Source organism: Jaculus jaculus, chromosome 1, assembly GCF_020740685.1.
Source record: "Jaculus jaculus isolate mJacJac1 chromosome 1, mJacJac1.mat.Y.cur, whole genome shotgun sequence".
NCBI classification, from domain to species: Eukaryota; Metazoa; Chordata; class Mammalia; order Rodentia; family Dipodidae; genus Jaculus; species Jaculus jaculus.
In genome coordinates, this window is record NC_059102.1 from 64,533,380 (window position 1) to 64,557,807 (window position 24,428).

Genomic DNA, 24,428 nt, shown 5'->3' on the forward strand with positions numbered 1-24,428 from the left:
GGGGCAAATGCATCTGGAGTTCATTTGCAGTGGCTGAAGCCCCTAGAAAGCCCATTCTCTCTCCCTCTCTCTCTCTCTCTCTCTAAAAAAAAGAAAAAGAAAGTTCAACCCAAAGAGACAGGAAAAATGGGAGGCACCAAACAATTTGGGAAGAATGTCTCAAAAAACTATCACAAATAGCTCCAAACAAAATAAGATATCCTAGCTGCCATTGCAAACAAAGGAAAGGAAAGTACACTCCGCAGATAAACTTACTCTTAGAAATTAGCAGGTGAACCTTATGCAACCAGAGAAGAAAGACTTTATAAAAGGCTGAAATGTTATAGTTGAGAAAAGCTACAAAGATGTGGAGCATATGCAGTAAAAAGACTAAAGGAGGGGCTGGAGAGATGGCTTAGCGGTTAAGCGCTTGCCTGTGAAGCCTAAGGATCCCGGTTTGAGGCTCGGTTCCCCAGGTCCCACGTTAGCCAAATGCACAAGGGGGCACATGTGTCTGGAGTTCGTTTGCAGAGGCTAGAAGCCCTGGCGTGCCCATTCTCTCTCTCTCCCTCTGTCTTTCTCTCTGTGTCTGTCACTCTCAAATAAATAAATAAATAAATAAAAAATATATTTAAAAAAGACTAAAGGAACAGAATAAGCTTAAAAATTAAAAGAAATATAGGAATCTAGATAGAGAGCAAAGAAAAAACGAAGTCAAAGAAAAACAAAAATGCATGTTTGGGCTGAATAGATGGCTTAGTTGTTAAGGCACTTGCCTGCAATGCCTAAGGACCCAGGTTCTGGTCCCCACTACCCATGTAAAGCCAGATGTAAAGATGGCACATGTGTCTGGAGTTCATTTATAGTAACTAGAGGCCCTGATATGCCCATTCTCTTTCTCTCCCCCCCCTTGGTGCCTCTCTCAAATTAATCAATCAATAAGTGAAATATTTTTAAATGCCTGTTTGAAGTTGTGTGTTCACTATAGTGAATTCCTAGACACAACAAATATCACTGTGAAATCTCAGAACAGCAGAAAATGATTTAAAAAAGAAAACAACTTCTAGAGAGATGGAAAAATATACAAAGGACCTGAAAACAGATATTTGCTTATTAACATTTATATTAGGTGTTCAAAATTCTGCAGATAAAAGTATGTCTGAGTTGAAATATAGCTAAATATACAGGTCTTCTAAATGTTTATCTCCCATGCTCTTTCTGAAGATATGACTAGAGGATTTGTGCTATCAGAGCAGAAGAGGAAAACCAAGAAAAAAGTGTAGAGAAAGAGAATGCAAAGGAGAGAGGCAAAGGAGAGCCCAGAAATGGGGCAGGGAGGTGGCAGCCTGACGGGAACACCAAACTGGAAGGGAGCCTATGCACACTGCAGAGCAAGGCCCCAGGACAGAAATTCTGAGAAGCTTCTAAAGTTGATGCATAGAAGACAGCCATGTGACATGATTTAGAATATGTAAATTAATAAATGTCAGAACAATCCAACAATGTCAAAGGTATTAGGTTTATTGTGGCAAGAAGTAGTTTGTCCCAAATATAACTATGGCATAGCCACACCACTACGGTTTTTTATGAAATGTTAGTAATGGTTATAATTAGCATTAAATGTGCTTTCTTTTTCCTGTTTGCACTAAATTCTCTTGGTGATGCCAGAGCGTAGAAAGTTATGACATGGAAACTACAGAAAGGACCCAACCTACTCACATTATTGCAGGTCTGGAGCTAGCACTAGCCAGAGAGGACCAGGCTGCTCACTCGAACAAAGGGAACCACAGGCTTTGATTGACTCTTGCTTAGTAGTCATCAAAGATATAGCACTTGTCCATTAGTCATGGGCACACCTTCAAATGATGCTCCTCTTATGCACAAAAACCCTGGCCTTGTATTTGGGGCTTAGTCAGTGTCATTCAGAAGCTGCTGAGCTATGGTGGGGTCATCCTCTTGCAGAAACTTCTTGACCTCACGATAGGTCTGAAGCACTTTCAGCACTTGAGTTGCCAAGTGCAAAAGAGGGTAGAAGAAGTGCATTCCTACTCCGGCAGGCAATGGTCCAAGTTAACCCTGTATCATACAGTCTCAGACAAAACATTTCTCAAATAGTCAACATGTGTGCAGCCAGAGCAGAGGAGAACCTGCCTCAAAGGTTGAAGGAGTGAGGGCAGACACATTATGAAGACGAAGATACCAACCCAAGGTCAGAAGTGTGCTCCCACAGCAGACTATAAGTCACTCTGGAAGGAAGCGGACCTCTGAGTTGATCCTAGAGGACAACTCGTGGAAAAGGCTTTTCCTTTATGCTTGGCATTTGTGTAACTGTTTCACACTCCACTAGCTTTTAGCTTGGTTTAGTCACATGGGCAACCTAGTCTAAATATGGTGGCCCCATCTGGTACTTTACAGCAAAGCTGATGAGACAGTACAAGGATTAAGCCAGGAAAAAAAAATAATAATAAGTTTTAACAAGTAACAGGTTAAGAGCCTTTTATCCCCTTAAAGTAGTCTCTATATGTTTCCTTGTAAGCATGTATTATACTTTAATGTGAATTAATAAAACAAATAATAATGATTAATTATTTATTAATTATTAGCAAAACAAAAGACCTCCTTTCAGAATAAATTTGAATTCCTCCCATTCGGTTGATCTTCAATTTCCTATTTCAACTTCACTGAAGCCAGGAAAAAAGTGTTCTGGGGCAGCAAAGCGGAGGAGAGCCCTGACAGCCTCCCTAAGCACAGCCATGTGAACACCACCTATTTCTTCTCCAGTTTTCTCTTTGCCACCTCCCATAAGAAACCAATATACAAAGTACTGTTTTCCAGATAACTTAATATTTATTATACCTTCCAATGTTGCCCATAAACTAGGATATGTTTCTTGGCAATGTCCATTCTGTCCCAAGCCATTGCCAGATTTAATTGTTCTGATATTGATAAGCTTGTCCCTAGGGTAAAACAAGAAAAGAATTAAATAATCTATTCAAAATAGTTAGGTAACAAGCACAAAGCATCCTAGGATGTGAGAACCAGAGGGAGGGACAATTGTGAATCTGCTCAGCTACTCACCCTTCAGCAAAGCTGTTAGAATTGCTAAATCAAGGTCTTGCTGCTCTTCAGAATCCACATCAAATATGGTAATCTATAATCATCAAAATGCAGACAGCCATACACTTTAGCAACTTCCAAATTGTCCCCATAAAATTGATATCTCATCTAGTCTATTGAGAAAAATATTCTTTATTTTATAATTTCAAACAACATTATTTCATCTTATTTGTAGAAAAGAAAACTTTCTTTAAAGGGGGACAAAGAATTAGAGACAATTGGGAAAAAATAAGCTTTAAAAATTCCTTCTTTAAATGGGGACAAAGAATTAGAGACAATTGGGAAAAAATGAGCTTTAAAAATTCCATGCTGGGCTGGAGAAATAGCTTAGTGGTTAAGGCATTTGCCTGTGAAGCAAAAGGACCAAGGTTTGATTCCCCAGGACCCACATAAGGCAGATGTACAAGGAGGTGCATGCATCTAAAGTTCATTTGCAGTGGCTGGAGGTCCCTGGCATGCTCATTCTCTTTCTGTCTGTCTCTCTTCAATCTCTCTCTCCCTCTTCTCTGTCTGCTTGCAAATAAATATATAAATAACTTTTTAAAAAATTCCATGCAGGGGATAGGGAGATGGTTCATATGGTAAGAGTTCTTGCCATGCAAGCCTATGACCTGAGAGGGCCTGATTCACCCTAATTTCAATGCCCCCACACATAAACAGTGGGCATGGTCATGTATACATGGAACCCTAGTCCTGTAAGGGGCAGAGACCAGATAATTGCTGGGGGCTCAAGGATCAGGCAATCTGACCAAAAAAGACAGATCCAGGTTTAGAGACTCTAGGAAACACACGGATAAGAGATGGAGGACACCCAACATTCTTCTTTGTCTACTGCACACAAGAACACACATTTGTACACATGAATGCACCAGAGAGAGATAAAGAAAGAAATTCCATGAATGCTATGAGAGCTTACTATGTGCTTATTGTAAGGAAAAGTACCTCAATGTTAGTTCCCAATAGAAATAAAATCTTTCCTTCTTTTGAAGGAAAACCAAATGATAGCCTTCTGCTCACTTAAACTTAGAATTTCATTTCTTAATGAGAATTGAATCCTCAAGTGTTTGTCCTAAAATCAGTAAGGCAATTAGAATGGAGCCAGTGAGCAAGGGCAATGAACAGCACAGCCTTCCCAATGCCAAAGAGCCCAGTGCATCCTGAAAACATGGCTATTTTTTTTAACACAAAATAAGGATGTTCCTTCTGGTCATAAAGGGTCATCTGCTACTAATGAGTATGTTTTAGCCTTCTAAATGAAAATACATTTCATAAAGTATGGGAAGTTGGTTGATCAGGATTGGCAAGTCCCAGTCCTGGCTATGACTCGAATGAGCCAGTCTTTGAGTAAGTATCTTAAGGCTACTGAATCTAAGTTACATACCCCCAAGGTGAGAAGAACCTGCAAAAACCCTAACGTCCTGAAGAGATGTAAATAGTATGCTACTATAACTTCACATGTTGGCTCCTTTTGCCTAACATTCCACTATGTACATGTGGTGGTTTGAATAGATGGCCCCAAATGTGTTCAGTTCTTGATTGTTTGTAGTATGAATCTGCTGGCTACCTGGCTGGAGGCAGTGTCACTGGGTGATCTTAAGGTGCAGTGGTGGGTTTCTGATTTCAATCTAAAGATATGCAAAGTGTGCCTAGCTGGAGTTCCTGAAGTGTGCTGTAGCTTTTGACCTTTAGGCTTGTGCTTCTCGCTGTCTACTTGGGCCTGTGAAGGCAGGCCAGCTTCTTCTGCCATTATGGAACTTCCCCTGGATCTGTAAGCTTCAATAAATCCCTTCCTCCATAACTGTGCCTGGTCTGGAAGTTCATCTCAGTGAACCCGAAGCTGTCTGCTACAGTATATGAACAAAATCAACCCTCCACTATATCAGCTATTTGGGACCCAGTTGTGGTTCTGTCAAAACCCTCAAGCTGCCACCTTTTGCCTCTCTTGATGATGATCTCACTGATCATCAATTACACTACTTAATGACAGAAAGAGGCAATCTCTTTAAAAAATCATTTTTTTTAATTTTTTTTTATTTATTTATTTGGGAGCAACAGGCAGAGAGAGAAAGAGGCAGATAGAGAGAGAGGGAGAATGGGTGCGCCAGGGCCTCCAGCCACTGCAAACAAACTCCAGATGTGTGTGCCTCCTTGTGCATCTGGCTAAAGTGGGTCCTAGGGAATCAAGCCTCGAACTGGGGTCCTTAGGCTTGGCAGGCAAGCACTTAACCACTAAGCCATCTCTCCAGCCCCCCCCCCAATTTGTTAATTATTTATTTGCAAGAGTGAAAGAGGGAGAGAGAGACAGAGACAATGGATGTGCCAGTGCCTCTTGCCACTGCAAAAGAATTCCAGATGTATGCACCGTGTTGTGCATCTAGCTTTACATGGGTACTGGAGAACCAAACGTGGGCCATCAGGCTTTGCAAACAAGTGCCTTCAAATGCTGAGCCATCTCTCCAGCTTCAAGGAGCAATCTCTTCAAATAGCCTTTTCTCACTGAACATCACGAGAAATGAGCAGTATAGTAGACTAAGAAGCAGATTTCACCCCGAAGATCTCTCCAAGCCACTGTTTAATAGAGTAAATGGATAAATCATATTACCTGTCTTACCTTCAGCCTTATTATTTCTAAAGCTAAAATGAGTAACCCTTGCTATAGTGAACTCATCCATAGGGCTGTTTCAGATGAAAAGAATGTCTCAAAATACATGGCCAATTACAAACATGGTTGTTGTTACTAGATCAGTAAAAGTCTGAAAGGGTTCATCATATATGTCCTGCCATACTTTCTCTACCTTGAACTTGTTCAATTGGGTTTTTTTAAAAACATTTTTATTCATTTATTCACCAGTACAGAGAGAGAGAGAATTGTGTGTAAAGGCATACCTGGGCTTCTTACCACTGCAAAGTCCAGACACGTGCCATTTTGGCTTTACATGGGCACTGGGAATTGAACCCAGGCCAGCAGGCTTTGTATTAAAGCACCCTTAACTGCTGAGCCATTCCCCAGCCCTCAGTTGGGTTTTTGAGTCTAAGTACTTTAGTGCTGTCAAATTCTTTCATGATTTGGTTAAGCATTCCAATTCTGGAAAGAACACTTTGAGTCATGGCTTATCTGAAAATATACTAATTTTCAGCATCATATCATCCAAGTCATAAAAAATAATTTGATCATAGTACCCTAAAACACAGTATTTTTTCTGAGTCTACATCTTGGTCATAGCCATGGTCTGTGAATTCCATTTTCTATTCCAGACTTTACTGTCACATTTCTCCTTGTCCAGTACATCTTCAAAGACTCTGCAAGATTTGCTGAGGACACTGCTGTGGACATCTAACCCAGCAGACTTAATTCCCTGAAGACATGGAGTTATTTCCTTACCCTCTGAAAAATACTTACATGTAATTTTCATTAATTTAGTAAGTTTTCTATAGTGCTGTTTACTATAAGTGCTTTGTCCCATACAGATCCTGGGATTTAAAGCATAAAGGTTAAGTACGTGGGTGCAGAAGTAAGAATCCAAATGTACTCAAGCAAATGGACAAATGTTGTAGAAATTAAACATTTCAGCTTTTGGAAATTGGCCGTTTTAAAAGTCATCAGCTCATCGTACTTACAGAATCCCTGTGCACCATACACTCCATCAGAATTTGGAAAAGGTGCTTAGACTGCTTGAGGCTAAAGTTGAACGTGTTCTGAATCAGACAGGTGATCTCCTCTTCCACCTGAGGTCGCAGCATTCTGGAAGAAAAATAAACAGTCACAAGTTTATGCAGCCCGGGAAGGAAGCAAGCTCAAAGCATCAATGAAAGAAAGCCCATCCGGCCTCCCTGCAAAGAAGGCTGCTGTGGATGCAAACAGGGAGCCCAGCAGAAGGCCAGATTTGAACATGAGAATGGCCTACCCACCAGGACTCTGAAAAAAAAAATACACACACACTGATGGAGCTCTCAAGCTGAAGACTTCGAGAAAGCTGAGAATTTCCACAATTTGGAGCATAATAGTCCGAAGAGAGTCTGAAACCCTAAAAGCTTTCTGGCATCCAGGGTGGTTTTAGGAAAGGGAGAGGTCTTAAGCAGTGAACAAACGTTCAGTAAGTAAATGAGTGGGGTCAATAGTTCAACTCGTGGGCTCTGTGTTCACACAGCATGAACGTGCTTTCAAAGCTAGTGTGAAGGAGATGCGAACCAGTTATCTATCGGGATGGTCAGAGAAACAGTACCTTCCTTAAAGCCTGAATAAACAGAAATATGCTATGGAGATCAAAGATGGGTTTACCCATCTGTGACTGCTTTCACAAATGGCAAATAAATAAGAAGGAAATCTGGAACCAGCTTTAGTCTCTTTCCTCACTATGCAGCTCTCCCAGCTGTCATGGCTAAGGTCAGGAACTGTTCTACCTCTGTCCTCCTAAAATGCCTTTTCCTGAAACTCACACAAGACTCAGGCTTCTCTGTTAAAGGTAGGCTGATCCTCACCTAAGAAAATGTCACCCTTCTGGTTTGGGGTGGGGGAGCAGGGATTTGGTGCTGATGAACAAGAACAGCCCATGATAGAGAACGCTTCTCAATCTCTGTGTTCCCAGTTACCTGATCAACAGAAACGCTCAGCTTGAAAGAATGAAGTCAAGGAAGGAGTAGTCACTGTACTTTCAAAATGGAAGAGTCAACAACTCACCCTTCATCTGCCAAGTGCTTGTGGGTGAAGGCCAGGAGGTCGGCCGCCCTGCCTGTGCCATCACACACCACCACAGGGTCTTTGTTCCTGACAGTCTCCCACACAGAGAGGATGGCATTGGGGCCTCCTTCCACCACCAGCCTCACCACAGGCACACCTTGTCCTGAACCTATGTCAGATCACAAACAGTACCACACTGTTACAAAGCATTTCTTTCCGGGCCAACCAGACACATTTATAGATGCAAGTCTTTCAAGTATGTGTATCTTATTTGCACTGGTCCTTCTCCTATTTTATCTGGGCTTGCTTACATAACCAAGCCAGAAACTTTAACTTCAAATAAATGTAGCAAAAATATGGTGAGGGAATTTTCATGCTTTTGCCATGGAAGAGATTGATAAAGGCTTTCAGAAAAAAAAAAAAAAAGTCCTTAAAATTTTTTAACTTTTCATGTGGCAAATACCAAACATAACCTAAAAGCAAACAAAAATATAATGGATTCCAGTGTCTCCATCTCTCATCAAAAATGATAAGGGGGGCAGGCATGAATTGCACGCCTTTAGTCCCAGCACTTAGGAGGCAGAGGTAGGAGGATTGCTATGAGCTCGAGGCCACCCTAAGACTACATAACAAAATCCAGGTCAGCCTGAGCTAAAGTGAGACCTTACCTCAAAAAACCAAAAAAATAAAAAACAAAAAAGATTAAGAGGCTGGTGAGAGAATGCTTAGTGGTTAAGATGTTTGGCTGCAAAGCCAAAGGCCCAAGGTTCAATCCCCCAGGACCCATGTAAGCCACATGCACAAGGGGGCACATGCATCTAGAGTTCATTTGCAGTAGCTGGAGGCCCTGGTAACGCCTCTTTCTCTCCCTCTCTCACACCATCTCTCTCTCAAACAAATAAGTTAAATTGAATATTTTTAAATGATTAAGGCTTTACCACATCCATAACTTCCTGTTTTTATTTTTTTATGAAAGAAAGAGAACATTGGCATACTAAGGGCCTCTGGCCACTGCAATCGAACTCCAGATGCTTGTACCACCTTATACATCTGGCTTACATGGGATCTAGGAGTGGAATATGGGTCTTTGGGCTTTGCAGGCAAGTGCCTTAACCATTAAGCTATCTCTTCAGCCCAAATCTATAGCTTTTAGTGAATCAGAATGGATTCCAGTGTCTCCATCACTCATAAAAAATGATTAGGACTTCACCATGTTAATAAACTTTTAATGGCAGTCATCATGGTGGGAAGGGCATCCTTTAACATCTTTTACATATCGATATAGTACATTTTCCACTGTTTGAATTTCTTATCATGAGCAATTATTCTTTATCAAAGCAAAGACAAAAAGGAAGTGATCATGTTTTTCCTGAAAAAGTCACTAAGTAGAAATAATTATAAAATGGCATGTATTCAATGTATCCAATGCCTTATACATGGCTGTGTACCTTTTGTTTGTTTGTTTTTTTGAGGTAGGATTTCACTCTAGCCCAAGCTGACCTAGAAATCACTCTGTAGTCCCAGAGTGGCCTCAGACTCATGGTGATTCTCCTACTTCTGCCTCTCCAGTGCTGGGATTTAAGGCATGTTCCACCATACCTAGAAACTATGCACTTATGTACTTTTAGATACATACACATAGGTGTGTATGTGGATGGATGGATGGATGGATGGATGGATGGATGGATGGATGGATGGATAGATAGATAGATAGATAGATAGATAGATAGATAGATAGATAGATGATAGATAGATAGATAGATAGATAGATATGCATGCATGCATGCATATATATTCATAGGTATATATATACTGAATGTTATATGAGTAAGCAGAAATCTCTGGAAAAATATACACCACACCACTAACAGTAGAAAAGAAGGACGAAGACATTAAAAAATGGTGAAAAATAACTTGCTTTGTTTTTGGTTTTTGTTTGTATTTTAGGGAAGTTCTCATTATATACCAAGGTTGGCCTTGAACTTACATTCCTCCTGCTTCACCCTCTTGAGTACTGGATTCAAAGCATGTGTCACTATGCTCAACTTGACTTTATACATCTAATCAACATAAGTTTTAACATCACTCATGAATTGAGAGAGAGATAGCTGGGTGTGGTGGCTCATGCCTTTGATCCCAGCATTCAAGAGGCAGAGGTAGGAAGATTGCTGTGAGTTTGAGGCCACCTTGAAAATGCATAGTGAATTCCAGGTCAGCCTGGGCTAGAGTGAGACTCTACCTTGAAGAGAAAAAGAGAGAGAGAGAGAGAATGGGCATGCTAGGGTCTACAGCCATTGCAAACGAACTCCAGACACAGGTGCCACTTTGTATATCTAGTTTATGTGGTTACTAAGGAATCAAACCTTGGTCTTTAGGCCTTGCAGGCAAGTGCCTTAACTGATAAGCCATCTCTCCAGACCCCTGATATGTTACTTTTAAATCAATTCTATTTTTTTAATTTTAATTTTCAAAAAAAGAAAAGTTGATAAGCAATTCCATGTTTATCACAGAGAATTTTACTTTGGAGCAAGTGTCTTTAGGGCTATCCTAGCCCTTCACAAAGAGAAGCCAATAAAGGCTGACTTCTAGGAGAAGCCTATACCCACATCCTATTGCCTAGAGTTCACAATACCCCAGAATTCACATTGCCAGGGTTGCTTGAGACTCAGTCCAAGGCATGTCCTCCCCAAAGCAATGGACAAGCTTGGAAAGTAGAAGCAAAGTAGACAGTTTTGATCCTGGCTTGGAAATCCAGACGATGGTAAAGGTATAGCCCACATGGCATCACAGGATTGAGTCAGAGGTACACAGAGTCAGAAAGAGAAAGAGTGGCTAAAGGGGCAGGTAAACCTCTGCCCAAATGCCATGTTGTAGCTTAGTGGCCCCTGAAGCCCAAGAATTTGTTTGTGTGTGTGTGTGTGTGTGTGTCTAGAACTTTGAAAGTTTACATATGAAAAAGCTATTAGTTTAAAAAGGGGTTTTTGGGGGGTGATGTCTTCAGTCTCTGTGTAAATACCAACATGCTTGTTATGCATTGTAAACTCAGTGTGCATCCCTGTGTATAAATTTGTAGAGCTGATTTCTCCTACCAATGAAGGTGCACCTTTAATTTTACAAGGGTCTCTCCTTATGAAACCTATAAATGTTTGTAAATAGAACACTAAGACCTGTAGTGATAGTATCAATTTGGGAATATCTGCTGAAAGACCAAAAGTTCAGTTTTTAATGTACCTTGTTTAAAGAGTAAAGATAATTCCTCTTGCTTATTTTTAATAGGATTTTGTTTTTATTGTTATTTTATTCATTTGTGTGAAAGAAGAGAGAAAGGAGAGAAAGAGGCAGATCGAGAAAGGGCACGCCAGGTCCTTCAACCACCATAAACAAAACTCCAGATACATGTTCCACCATGGGCATCAGGCTTACATGGGTCTTGGGGAATCAAACCTGGGTCCTTTAGCTTTGCAGGCAAACACCTTAACTGCTAAGCCCTTTCTCCAGCCTGCTCTTGCTTATTTTTTTAAAGAAGAATGCCCTTTAACAAACGTAGAGCTGCATGAGTAACTCAAACAAATCCATGAAGTGCAGTACCCATTCAGAAATCATACTTCCCGAAAACCGCTCAAAAGCAGAGTCCAGATGGGTTGTTGATCTCACTGCCTGTAGGCTGACACTCAGATTCTGGTGCATTGAGAGAAGAGCAAGGCTGCTTCAGAGCAATGTGAAAGCCAGAAGCTTTGGGCAGGTCTGTAATATAGCAGGTGCCATACTTACCACTAACTAGTCAAACTGACAGGAAACTCACAGAAAAAAAGTTCAAGAATCCTTCCTGCTGGTGTGCACTCCTTACAATAGCAGATTTTTGCAAATGGAGTTTTAAAGACTATATTTTAAAAATTGTATGTTTGTAATGGCACATCCAGAAGCCATAGATTGTTACTAGAATATTTTCAGTGCCAGGAATGGGATACCTTCCTATGAGTTGTTGGCCAGGGAGGTCCCTGTTGCCTCCAAAACATTACAGGCTATTGCCAATGCCCTTGGCTTCCCTTGAGAAACCGATGGTAAGACCCTATTGACTCCACATGCCTGAGTGGCAAGGTCACTGAGAAACCAATCTGGGGCTGCGCTGAAAACCTCCCTGCAGACCAGCCAACTAAAAGCTGAAAAAGCTGCACTATATGCAACTGTATGGGAGACAAAAGTCATCAGCAGTGAAAACACTGGATACTGGAAGCCTCAAGTTTGGCCAGACAGGCCAAAGGACCAAACAAGTGCAATAGTGGCATGTCTGCTCTGGGGGAAACCAACTGCTCTCTAATTGGATGAAGGTCCACTCTATGGGAGAGAATACATGCCTGGTACTGAAAATCTAATCAAAGGCCTATGGCAGGGGAGGTCATGAGCCTTAAGGTTATAAAGCCTGCTCTGTCTGGAAAATGCATGTATTATTCTCACCAAATTACCCTGAAAGTACTACACTTAATGTTCATATTCATATATTAATGCTACTCTCAATTCTTGTTAGAAAAGCTTCTCTTTTCCGATGGTGATGACCACTGGAATGACCCAAAAGGCAACATAGGGCTGAGAAGAAGGGATGGAGAGTGTCAAGCACTGAAACATGTCACACCCTCAAAGGCTCAGGGTCCACTGCAGAAGTTGTTGTGGAAAGAATGTAAGAGCCAAAAGAGGGATACCACTCCTTACAATGCACTGTCCAAACAGAAACTGGCCTCAATATTCATGACTTCATAGTACCCAGCAATACCTACATAAGACCCTCATAATAGGAAGAAAGGATGATGACATCAAACTAAAAGAGAGACTAATGGAGAGAAGGAGGGGATATGATGGAGAGCAGAGTTGAGAAGGAAAAAGTGGGGAGGGGAGCAAAATATCATGGTGTATTGTCTTTAAGTATTGAAGTTGTCAATAAATATATAAATTTTAAAAATTGAATGCTTGTAACAAGTGAAATATGCAGAAAAGTGAATGACAGAAACAGAAAATGGTTATGTTTGATAGCAAGAGTATGGAAAATCTCCTCCTTTATGTTACTATGTTTTCTTTACTTTATCTGAACATAAAAGAATACAATACTTTTGCCATCAGAAAAAGAAATCAAGAGGGCATTTTGTAAAGTAGAGGAAAAGAAAATATAATCTCTGTTAGGAACACTTTTCTTGAATCAGTAACTAAGTCACACAAAACAAATATAAGTGGGATTGTTTTCTCAGAAAGGATCTAACCCCTGCTAATACCATCTGTTTAAGCAGGGGAAAGGCTGATCAGTAGGTACTAAGTTACAGTTGGAGCAAAACAAGAAATTCCAGCGCTGTTGCACAGTAGGGTGGCCACTGATAATAATACATAACACACTTAAAAAAAAAAAAAGAAAAAAGAAAAGTAGAAGAAAAGATTTTGAAATGTAGTCACCAAAAAGAAATCACAAATGTTTCAGAAGATAGGTATGTTCAACCTATTTAAACGATAGAGATATATGGCATCCCATCGATAGATATAATTTTGTTTTATCTATTAGCTTAAAATAAATGTAATAGAATTTAATAAGTAAATAAATATTTTTTTTTAATTTTGTTTAAAAGGAAAAAATTCTAGAGGACTTTCTGAGAAAACTCACTAGAGAGTTATCCTGCTGCTGGCTGCCAAGGCAAGGCAGGAAGACCAAGTGTCTCCAAATGAAAGGTTCCTAGAACAGCCATCCCAGGGAAAGGCACTCCCTGCTCCTGACACTCCTCTGTTATCAGAACAGACATGGTTATCAGGGCCCACATTTCCTATCTAAGACTGATACAACAGGGACGGGCTTTAGCCACCTTTCAACAGCCAGTGTCTGAAACCAAGGATTTCTACAGCAAATCTATGATGTACATCACTATATTTTATTCATTTTACTTACTATATTATTTCTTGTTAGTACTCTCTTCTAATATTGTGTGCTTGCCAAGGACCTCAAAGTTATTTTGATTTTTTTGAATGAAATAAGCAATGTATTTAATAAGTACTTTTATTCCATCAAAGTAAATCCCTTTCTAATATGACAAATGCATGCCCACTATGAAGATCAGCATTTACACAGAATTTGGATAGGCTGGAAAGATGGCTAACAGTTAAAGCACTTGCCTGCAAAGCCAATGGACCCAGGTTCAATTCCCCGGGATTCACATAAACCAGATGCACATGGTGGCACATGCATCTGGACTTCATTTGCAGTGGCTAGAAGCCCTGGCTTGCCCATTCTCTCATTCTTTGTATTTGCCTCTCTTTCTCTCAAATAAATAAATAAATAAATTTTTAAGCTATTGTTAAAATATTGGAGTTGTTAGGGTTGTTGTTTTGTCTTTTCTTTTGTTGTTTTTTGTTGTTTGTTTTTCTTTAGATGTGTGTTGTGTCGTGTGTGGGGGTGACTGTGGCCTTTGCTGTCTCACTGGGGCTCTCCTTATAATAATAAAGGTTACTAATCTACCAGAATTGACTGCACACTCTATCTTCAGAGTCAAAAAAAAAAAAAAAACCCTCCCAGATAAAAGTTTGAAGGTCTTTGAGTGTACAAATGTTACCTGCTGCTATCTGCAATCTCAGGGCCTTACGCGTTTATTTAAAAATTAAAAAAATCAGGCTGGAGAGATGGCTTAATGGTTAAGCGCTTGCCTGTGAAGCCTAAATTCGAACCCTGGTTTGAGGCTCGATTCTCCAGGACCCACGTTAGCTAGATGCACAAGGGGGCGCATGTGTCTGGAGTTCATTTGCAGTGGCTAGAGCCCCTGGCGAGCCCGTTCTCTCTCCCTCTCTCTCTCTCTCTCTCTCTCTCTCTCTCTCTCTCTCTCTCTCTCTCTCTCTGTCTCTCTCTCTCTCTGTCTCTGTCTGTCGCTCTCAAATAAATAAACAAAAATAAAAAATAAATAAGTCAAAAATCACGAAAAAGAAAGGAAAACAGACTTTTCTCTCTTGAGCATACATCATGATGTTCCAAAGAACTCAGAAAACTCCTAAGGGTGTGGCAGTAAAGTCGGGACATGTGGGGTAATTTCTCTGAGGGCTTCTTCTAGTCACTCTAGTTTCTCCCTCCTTCCACACTGTTGCTCTCTCTTCTCCCAAGCCACCCCACCCCACAGGCGACCAAACACCTAGCCCTCTACCTCTCTCTGACTTAAGTGAACTTACATACCTTCATCTACACTAAACTCCAGTGACTGACAAGTCCCAGAGTTTTCGCCATCCCTCGACTCCACCCCACAACCATGCTATGACCACTGTTTCATGGGAGGAAAAAAAACACACACATTTATTAAAGACATCCTATTTACCTCATTACTGTCCTATATATGCCTTCTCAATATTCCCAACAAAAGGCAGGTCTTTCCATTTATAATTTTTAAAAGTTTGATAGGCAGCTGGGCATGGTGGCTCCAGCACTTGGGAGGCAGAGGTAAGAGGATTGCTGTGAGTTCAAGGCCACACTGAGACTACATAGTGAATTCCAGGTCAGCCTGAGCTAGAGTGAGTGAGACCCTACCTTGAAAAACCAAAAAAAAAAAAAAAAAACAAAAAAAAACCAGGTTGATATGTATTATCTTCATTGACCAAGGTCACAGGGAGTAAAAGACAGCTGTGACTTCTCTGACCTCACCACTTTCTGCTACCTTAAAGGAACAAGACCAAAAACTAAAGGGTCTTTAATCCCAGCACTTGGGAGGCAGAGGTAGGAGGATCAGCATGAATTCAAGGCTACCCTGAGACTACAAAATGAATTCCAAGTCAGCCTAGGCTACAGTAAAACCCTACCTTGAAAAAAAGAAAGAAAGAAAGAGAAAACAAACAAACAAAAACCTAAAACGAAAGGGACTTCCTTTTCCAGCCAATACTCACAGGCTGCCGAGGAGCTGAGCATAGGGAGAGTAGCCCCACTGTCTGAAAGGTGGGGGGATCGTGTGGAAGACTTAACTCGGGACAGGAAACAGGGACCATGTTGTGCTACCTTGAACAAAAAGCCTCTTCCAGGCAGCATTCAGCCTCCCTCCTCTCTGTAAAACATTCTGTCTTTCCTGTGCAAGAACTCCCATTCTTCAGTAGCCACCAAAACAGCTTTTTGTTGCTTTGAATGGGGGGGGGGGCGTGTATCTTTGCAGTATTTGGAAGGGAACAGAGCCCTCTACATGCTGGGGAAGCACTATACCACTGAACTGTACCCAGCCAAATGGCTTTTAGTAGCACCACTGTAACCATGACACAGCCTTAAAACCTTCCATGCCTGTATTTCTGAAGCCCCTTCCCTGACCAAAGCCAACCAGCCCACATACAAGATGTCCTTCTTCCTTAACCAAAGCTCAGAACCCTCTGCTTTGGGGCTCATCTCATTACTCATCAGCCATGCCTATTCCCGCATAAAAACTAACCCTTTCCCTCTGTCTTTCTGCCTACATTCTTTTCGAAGTTTTGCTCAAGTTTCCATTCTTGCATGGAATCATCACCAACTAGCATGTCACCTAAAGACGTTTTTCCTCTCTCCCACAATTCTGCATCATCCTGCGTCCTGCATTCTTCCATCTTTGGGATCACACATGTTAACTCAACTCTGGCTGCTCCAAGGCAGGGACCCACTTGGGTCTCTGCACAGATGACAACCCATCCCCTCGCTCTTTAGCAGGCCTGCAGCCATCAGTGTTGGCTGAGCCCCCATAGAACTCACAGCTATTTATCTTCTGCAGGGACAGATGCTTCTCCAGACTCCTCCTGAGCTTCATTTCATTTTCATACTTGCCCACTGTCCCATCATCACACAGGATGAAGTGTGAGTGCATGGCATTGAGCGTGGTGAGCTTGCTGAGGGGGTTACCCAGAGTCTGGTACATACACACCACCTGAGGGACAGCAAGGACAAGAGCGGGTCAGAGCTCTACACTGAGCACTACTTAAGAAGTCTTACTTGCTACTTACAGCAGTGTTTCTCAATGGGCTCATTTTTTTTTATTAATTTCCCATTTCTTCTGGGTTAATCTGTGGTCCATATGGTCACATGACTACCATGCAGCTCCTGGCCCATAAAACTGAGTACTACAATCCCCACACACCATCTCCAGAAAGAAATGCTCCAGACTGTGGACTTGGATATCAAATCAGTCAAATTTATAAAATGGTTCTAAATATTATTTTCTCATATCAGTTTCCAAACATTAAAACGATGCTTCCAAACATTAAAACATAGTGCACAGACTGGCCCCAGCACATAAGCCCATATCCCTACACCAAATACTGACTTCTAGAGAGTATGCCACAGAATAATATTTTGACCCTAACTTTCTCATATTCTTAATGAAATGAGGAATGATAACAGCTAATAACACACATGACATTAAGGTCTTTTTTTTATATTTATGGACTCTCCCTAAAGCTGTTCTATTTCTTATTTTTGAGTTTAAGTCTGGGATAACTTTAGCTCTGAGTAATTTCTACCTCTTTTATCAGGCTTATTTCCCTCAAATATAAGTGAGGATAACTACACTTTCCATATCTCAATGTTACTGTGAGACTTTGAAGAAATAATGGAAATAAAAAGCACCATGAATAATACAAACACTAAATTTTAATAGTTAATTTTATAATTCCAAAGCATGCCACCAAGGCCAGAAGCAAAAAAAAGTCACTGGTAAACTAACTATACGTTTTGAATATGGACATAAACTCGCACACACCTCAGGGCGGAATGTGAATTGTCACTTTTCCAGAAGGCAATGTATCAGGTTTGACATGTACAGAACAAGTGGCTCCAACATTCCACTCAGAGAATTCTTTCGAGGGAAATAAGCTAGCTACTAAAGATGTACAAATCCGATCACACTACTCATATTTCTGGCTATAAAAGTAAAAAACATGTGGCCAGGTATGATGGCACACGCCTTTAATCCGAGCACTCAGGAGGCCAAGGTAAGAGGATTGCTGTTAGTTCAAGACCAGCCTGAGACTACATAGTGAATTCCAGGTCAGCCTGGGCTACAGTGAAATCCTGCCACCAAAAAAAAAAAAAAAGTGAAAAACACAAAACTACCTAATTGGATAATCATAGAGGAATTTGGTTGAGTAAATTATTGTATAGTAGAATACTGCCAAATATGAAAACACAAAATGTACCTGTGGCTGACAGACTACCTCTCTCATAATAAATCCCACTAATTTTAATAAAGAAATTTCTCTAGGGAGGAAAAAGCATACACAGTGAACATGAAATATTTTTTCATGTTAAAAAGCAAAGAAAAGGGGTGGAGAGAAGCCTTAGTACTTAAGGCACTTACCTGCAAAGCCAAAGGACCCAGGCTCGACTCCTCAGGACCTACATAAGCTAATTGTAAAAGTATACATGTGTCTGGAGTTCATCTGCAGAGACTGGATGCCCTGGCACACCCATTCTTCTCTCTCTCTCTCCCCCCCTTTCCCTCCTTCCCTCTCAAGTGAATAAATAAAAATTAAAAATAAATAAAACAAAGAAGTTATGAAGAGGATAAAATTGTGTAAAAGGACTCAGGAGAACAAAAGGTACTACTGGTCAAAATGATACAGTTTGAGCTACATATATGTGTATATGAATTGAGACATACAAAACAGGTTTAAGGTGATGAATTAAAACAAAAAATCTTAATATTTTGACTACTAGCAAATAAAGCAGCAGACATATTTCTTCCCTTGCTATATAATTGTACCATGAGCTAAAACAAATGATTGCTGAGAAAGTATTTTTTATAGAGTTCTCAAACTAGGGCTGGAGGGATGGCTTAGTGGTTAAGACACTTGCCTGCAAAGCCAAAGGAACCAGGTTATCTCCAGGACCTATGTAAGCCAAATACACAAGGTGATGCATACATCTGAAGTTCGTTTGCAGTGGCTGGAGACTCTGGTGTGCCCATTCTCTCCCTCTCTCCCCCTCTTTCTCTTTCTCTCTCAAATAAATACATTTTAAAATTTGATTTAAAAAATAGTTCTCAAGTTATAACTCAATAGCATTCACAACTCTATTGAAAAAATAACTCTAGGCAATAGCTGTCCAAATCATAAATAGGTGACCAAATGTTGATGGAGGGACTCACTTCCTCCTCTCAAGGAATAAACTTGCAGAAAAAGAATCTGAAGTGTCATACTTGTGTATCAAACCACCAATGTACAAGAAAGACAGGACATAGGATACATGCTAAGCCTGATTCAATTAAATCTGGAAAATGTAAACTGTCAGAAACTCTTTAGGAAATGTGGTCCAATTTCTTCAAAAAGCTGGAGAGAGGGAAGGATGAATTACAAGTAACTCAGGGAAAAAATGAGAATGAAAAGACCTATTATATATTATGTATTATTATACCTATTATATAACATACGTGTGTGTGTGTGTGTGTGTGTGTGTGTATGTGTATGTATAATTCAAAAAGACATAGAAGTAGAAGGGAACTATTTGGGAAGAGTGTATGAAGAAGGTTGGAAAAGTGATTGTAATAGGAGGTGAGTATGAAAAAAATACACTATATATTTGTATTCAGCTGTCACAATGAAATCTATTAACTTGTATGATCAATATGGACTAATAAATTTCTTTTGAGACAATGGAAACTTGACTAAACTGGGAAGTTTATAAAATTCAAGAATTATTGTTAGATTTTAAGTTCTGATAGAGCATTGTGATTAAATTTTTCACATATTTTAGAAATGCCTACTAAACATTTGCAGATGTAGTTATTTGATGTCTGAAATGTGCTTCAAAATAATGAAAAACGTAAGTTGGAAATGGCTATGAGAATGAGCTAAGCAAAATAGGTAATGAGTTGATAGATGCTAATGCTAGTAGATAGCACATAGTTCATGATTCTAATCTCTGCACTGTTTATTTTATTGCAGAATAAAAGTTGGAACAAACCATGACCATGTCTATAGTAACTGACACAGGGAACTTAATAAAAGCAGATTCAGGGTGGGACAATAGTTCAACAGTCATAGGCATTTATTAGCAAAGCCTGCCAACCTGGGTTCAATTCCACAGCATCTATGTAAAGACAGACATAAAATGACACATTCATCTGGCATTTATTTTCAGTAGCAAGAGATCCTGGTACACACACATATATGTGCAAATAAGTACAATTTAATTTTTAAAAATAAGCAGATTCAGCCAGGTATGGTGGTGCATGCCTTTAATCCCAGCACTCAAGAGGCAAAGGTAGAAGGATTGCCATGAGTTCAAGGCCACCCTAAGACTACATAGTTAATTCCAGGTCAGCCTGGACCAGAGTGAGACCCTATCTCAGAAAAAAAAAGAAAAAAGCAGATTCATAACAATAAACTTTTCTATTGTTACTTTTAAACACATACATTTTAACTAACTCTACAAATATACAAATGTGTAGAAAAATACTAACATTAGTCATCTTTTTACTTTATACCTTTTCCCTAATACTTGATATTGTTTTTAAAATATGCCTTATAAATAGGCTTAGACAAGTCCCTTCCCTTTCAATAACAATGTGAATGTTACCAAATAATCAATATAGAGGAGTCAATGAAGCAGAGGGTAATATCAGCTGAAGAAAGAGAACTAATATGGTAGTTTGCGTATAAAATGTTCTCTATAACTTCATGTGCTTAGGACTTAGCCCCATGCTTGATCCCCAGCTGATGGGACCTTTGGGAAGTGGAACCTTGCTGAAGAAGGTATGACACCAGGGGCAGGCCCTGGGAATTTTTATCCCAGCACTGCTTGCTGCACTTAGCTCACTCTGTACTTCTTCCCCAGTGCTGTGATTCCTGGCAGTCTGCTCCTGTCATGCTTTCCCTATTGGGATGAAACTTCTCCTAGAAACTGAACCAAAATAAACCCATTCCTTCCATAAACTTCTTGTGGTCAAGTGTGTAGCCCATGCAATGAGAAAGTAACTGCTACATATATAGAAAGACCAATTTAACAATAAGCCTTGTTTTACTCCGTGCAAACCACTGTGAGCATATTGGCTGCATGATGGGCAAGACCCACTGAAGAGTTTTTCAAAGAGGAATGGAAGGATTCAATTTATAAATCATTCCAGGTATTGTGTTGGGACACAAGTGTCTAGGAGACAGGTGTGAGAGGAAGGATGATTTTTGGAATCATTTAGGTGTAAAATCATGGTCACTTGGATCTGCTCAGTGGCAGTGGAAGGAATGAAGGCAGGATCAGATTCTGTTGCATTCTGAAAGTGGAGCTGAGATTTTACTACAAGGTCAGGTTTGGGTTAGGCTTGAAGGAATCACTCTACAAGTAAGCCAAGGTTTTTGGCTCAAACAATTGCAAGGATAGGTTTATCATTTTGGAAAATAGAGTGACAGATATAATAGAAAGACAGGAATTGATGTGGGATATATTTTATTTGAGGGGCCTATTAGACATTTGGTCCCAGTGTTAAGTAGGCAATTTTGATACATGCTCATTTCTTTTTGTTGTGAAAGGATTTTCTACTTACATCTTTTCCAATCAGTTCTCTCTTGTTCTCAATGACTCCCCAAGGAGGGATTCCAACTGTCCAGATTTTCCTCAAGGTCTTAGAGGAATGGGCTTTCAGTGCATCCCCAACATGCTTGGACACGCCTATCAACAACCAGATTAGAAGTCAAACTTTAACTCCCAAATCATACAAAACAATGACTTTCACAAAGACACAAACAGATAACAATGTGTACAAGGTCTTTCTCAGAGGAAGTTGCTGGCACAGTGGAATTATATTCTCATATCTTGATATCTCCTCTCTCTAGACACCTCTTCCTCTTATCACTGACCTCTGCACCTGGACAATTCTCTTCTCCCTTTATTCAGGACTCTTGCCTGACCAGAATAGTCTGTGAATTCTTCTTTCTCAGGCCTCATCTCATGAACTTTTATAATATTTTTGTTCTTACTGTTGTTGTGTTTGAAGCAGGAGCTTACTCTAGCCCAGGGTGACCTAGATTTTACTCTGTAGCCCAAGCTGGCCTAATACTCACAGGCAATCTTACTATCTTACCTTTCCAGGTGCTGGGCTTAAATGTTTAAGCCACCAACTTCTTTATAACTATTTTTGTCTCTAATCTTCCCCAGTGTACCAGCAAAAATGCTATGCAGATGTTTCCCTTGCTATACTGAGACTAATTATTTAAGTAGCTATCTATACACAGTTATTCCATTCTCTTCTAGAATAGATAATAATAGTCATTTTATAGTAGCCATTACTTACTGACACATATGAAGATTTATGGCTAGCTTTACATATAAATAAACTTTAACTGGAACCTTATTTATTTATTCATTTATTTAACAGAGAAAGTGGGAGAGAGAGAGAGAAAGAAGGAGAGAGAGAGAATGGGCATACCAGGGCCTCCAGCCACTGCAAACAAACTCCAGACATGTGTGCCCCCTTTGTGCATCTCGCTAATGTGGGTCCTGGGGAATCGAACCTGGGTCCTTTAGCTTTGCAGACAAGTACCTTAACTGCTAAGCCATCTCTCCAGCCCTGGAACCTTTCTGAAATGCTGAATTTGTTTATTTCATCTTTTTTTTTTTTTTTTTTGGTTTTTGAGGTAGGGTCTCACTCTAGCCCAGGCTGACCTGGAATTCACTATGGAGTCTCAGGGTGGCCTTGAACTCATGGCAATCCTCTTACCTCTGCCTCCCGAGTGCTGGGATTAAAGGCGTGCACCACCACGCCCGGCTCCTTATTTCATCTTTTAAGAATAAAATTAAAAATACTAAATTATCAAGCATTCTACTATTTTGCTTCCCTGTGTTGTCTTTTTCCTCTTAATGTTTGGTATGTATAGACTGTTGTTTACTATGTAAAAATATTACCAGTCCATTTATGACATTCTCTCCAGAAAGATGATATAAGTGTTATGAAGAAACTAGTTGAAAGAACTCAACTTCATGAAAGTTTTCACTATTATTTGAGAATAAATTGATTTATTTGAGAAGAAATATTTGAAAATAAATACAGTAGTTACAAAAAAATACTAAATTACATTTTATAATAGATAATATGAATTACTGTGATAGGTCATTTCTATAACTATTGAAATATTGATGATAGTGAATTGAATTTGTGGGGGGGGGTTGTTTTGTTTTGTTAAGATGTGGTTTCACAGTAGCCCAGGCTGACCTGGAATCTGGAATTTACTATGTAGTCTCAGATAGGCCTCAAGCTCACAATAACCCTCTGACCTCTGCTACCCAAGTATGGGGATTAAAGGTGTGCATGCCCTGCTAAATTTCTTGTTTACTATATCCCTTTTTTAAAAAATAATTTCATTTGGAACTTTAATATATGAACATATGGCAAATTGATCATATTCCCATTAGGTTAAGTAGGAACTTTTATGGAGATGGGGTCTTGCTATGTAGTCAAAGCTATCCTCAAATACACTATTCTCTCCTGCCTCAACCTCTCAAGTGCTGGCACTATAGGCGTGGACCACCATGAGTAGATAAATAGTAACATTTTCTAGTCCATTTTGTAGACAAAAATGGTGGCATATAGAGATCAAATAACTTGTCCAAGGTTATATAGCTGGTAATCTGTACTTAAATGGAAAATTCCTCTGCACAGCCTACCCAACACAGACACAACCTCCCCACCAGAAGGGTACATTTAGTTTAATCAACAACTCTGTTTTGATATATCATTACCCACAAATCATATTTTGCATTATAGGTTGCTTTTGGTGTTAGATATTCTGCAAGTTTTGATGAATGTATAATGACATATTTCCACTGTTATAGTATCATAGAGAATATTGTTACTGTCCTGAAAATTCTCCATATTGTCTATTTACCCTTCCCTCCTTGCCTAACTTTAGCAACAACTGATCCTGACAATCAGATAGAAGGTATTAGGGGTTGAGGGCGTTATTGTCACAAGTGGATTGATGCTGTTATAAAAGGGAGCTCTGAGAATGTATTGGCTTTGTTTTCCTTCCATCATGCGAGAGCATGGCCAGAGAGCCCACCTCAGATGCTGCTGTTTGAACCTCACTTGATCTAGGACTGGCCTGCACCCAATGATATGAGAGAATGAGTGTGTGTTCTTTATGAGTTACCAAGTCTTACCTATTCTGACAAAGTGATTCATACAGTCTCAGACATTGCTATATTACTAGTTTCTGACATATGGCACTAAACCCATTTATTGTCTCTGGAATATCCTCTTTAAACCTAATTTCTAATTTTCCCTTTGAGTCATCTCTAGTATTTGGTTCAAGTTAGCAGGAACACATCCATGTCAACTGTGGAACCAGCTGCCCCAACAGAGATATTGATTTGGCTGGTTGGCCAGCATTGCTGTGGTCTTGAATTACCTTACCAGTGATCCTAATACATATTCTATCTTGGGCATCCTGGTGAAAAACATCTATGTCACTCCTCTAGTTTTGTTTTTGTTTTTTGTTTTTTTTTTTCTGAATAAAATCCCTTTGGGTGCTCTCTGTCACACAGAGAATCATTCCATGGCACCAAATCTGCATCTAGACTCCCTTGCTGTCCCTGTCTTCCACCACATGATACCCAGTCCAGCCAGTACCTTTATCACTTATTTCTACACATGTCTCCCTCTGTAAGTTTGTACCTGACAATAAGCTGCCAACTCTGCCTTGTTCAGGACCA

At 39.9% G+C, this 24,428-nt stretch overlaps 1 protein-coding gene across 1 annotated transcript in view; it reads right to left on the reverse strand.

The window, feature by feature from the left end:
• Trpm6 (transient receptor potential cation channel subfamily M member 6) overlaps nt 1-24,428 on the reverse strand; it is a 195,961-nt gene that overhangs the window by 95,818 nt on the left and 75,715 nt on the right. Inside the window, exons 7-12 of the mRNA XM_045154985.1 lie at nt 21,265-21,389; nt 16,485-16,656; nt 7,775-7,943; nt 6,715-6,838; nt 3,058-3,130; nt 2,836-2,936 (exon numbers count right to left, since the gene is read on the reverse strand). Of these exons, the coding sequence (XP_045010920.1) occupies nt 2,836-2,936; nt 3,058-3,130; nt 6,715-6,838; nt 7,775-7,943; nt 16,485-16,656; nt 21,265-21,389 (764 nt within the window). The remainder of the gene's footprint in view (nt 1-2,835; nt 2,937-3,057; nt 3,131-6,714; nt 6,839-7,774; nt 7,944-16,484; nt 16,657-21,264; nt 21,390-24,428) is intronic.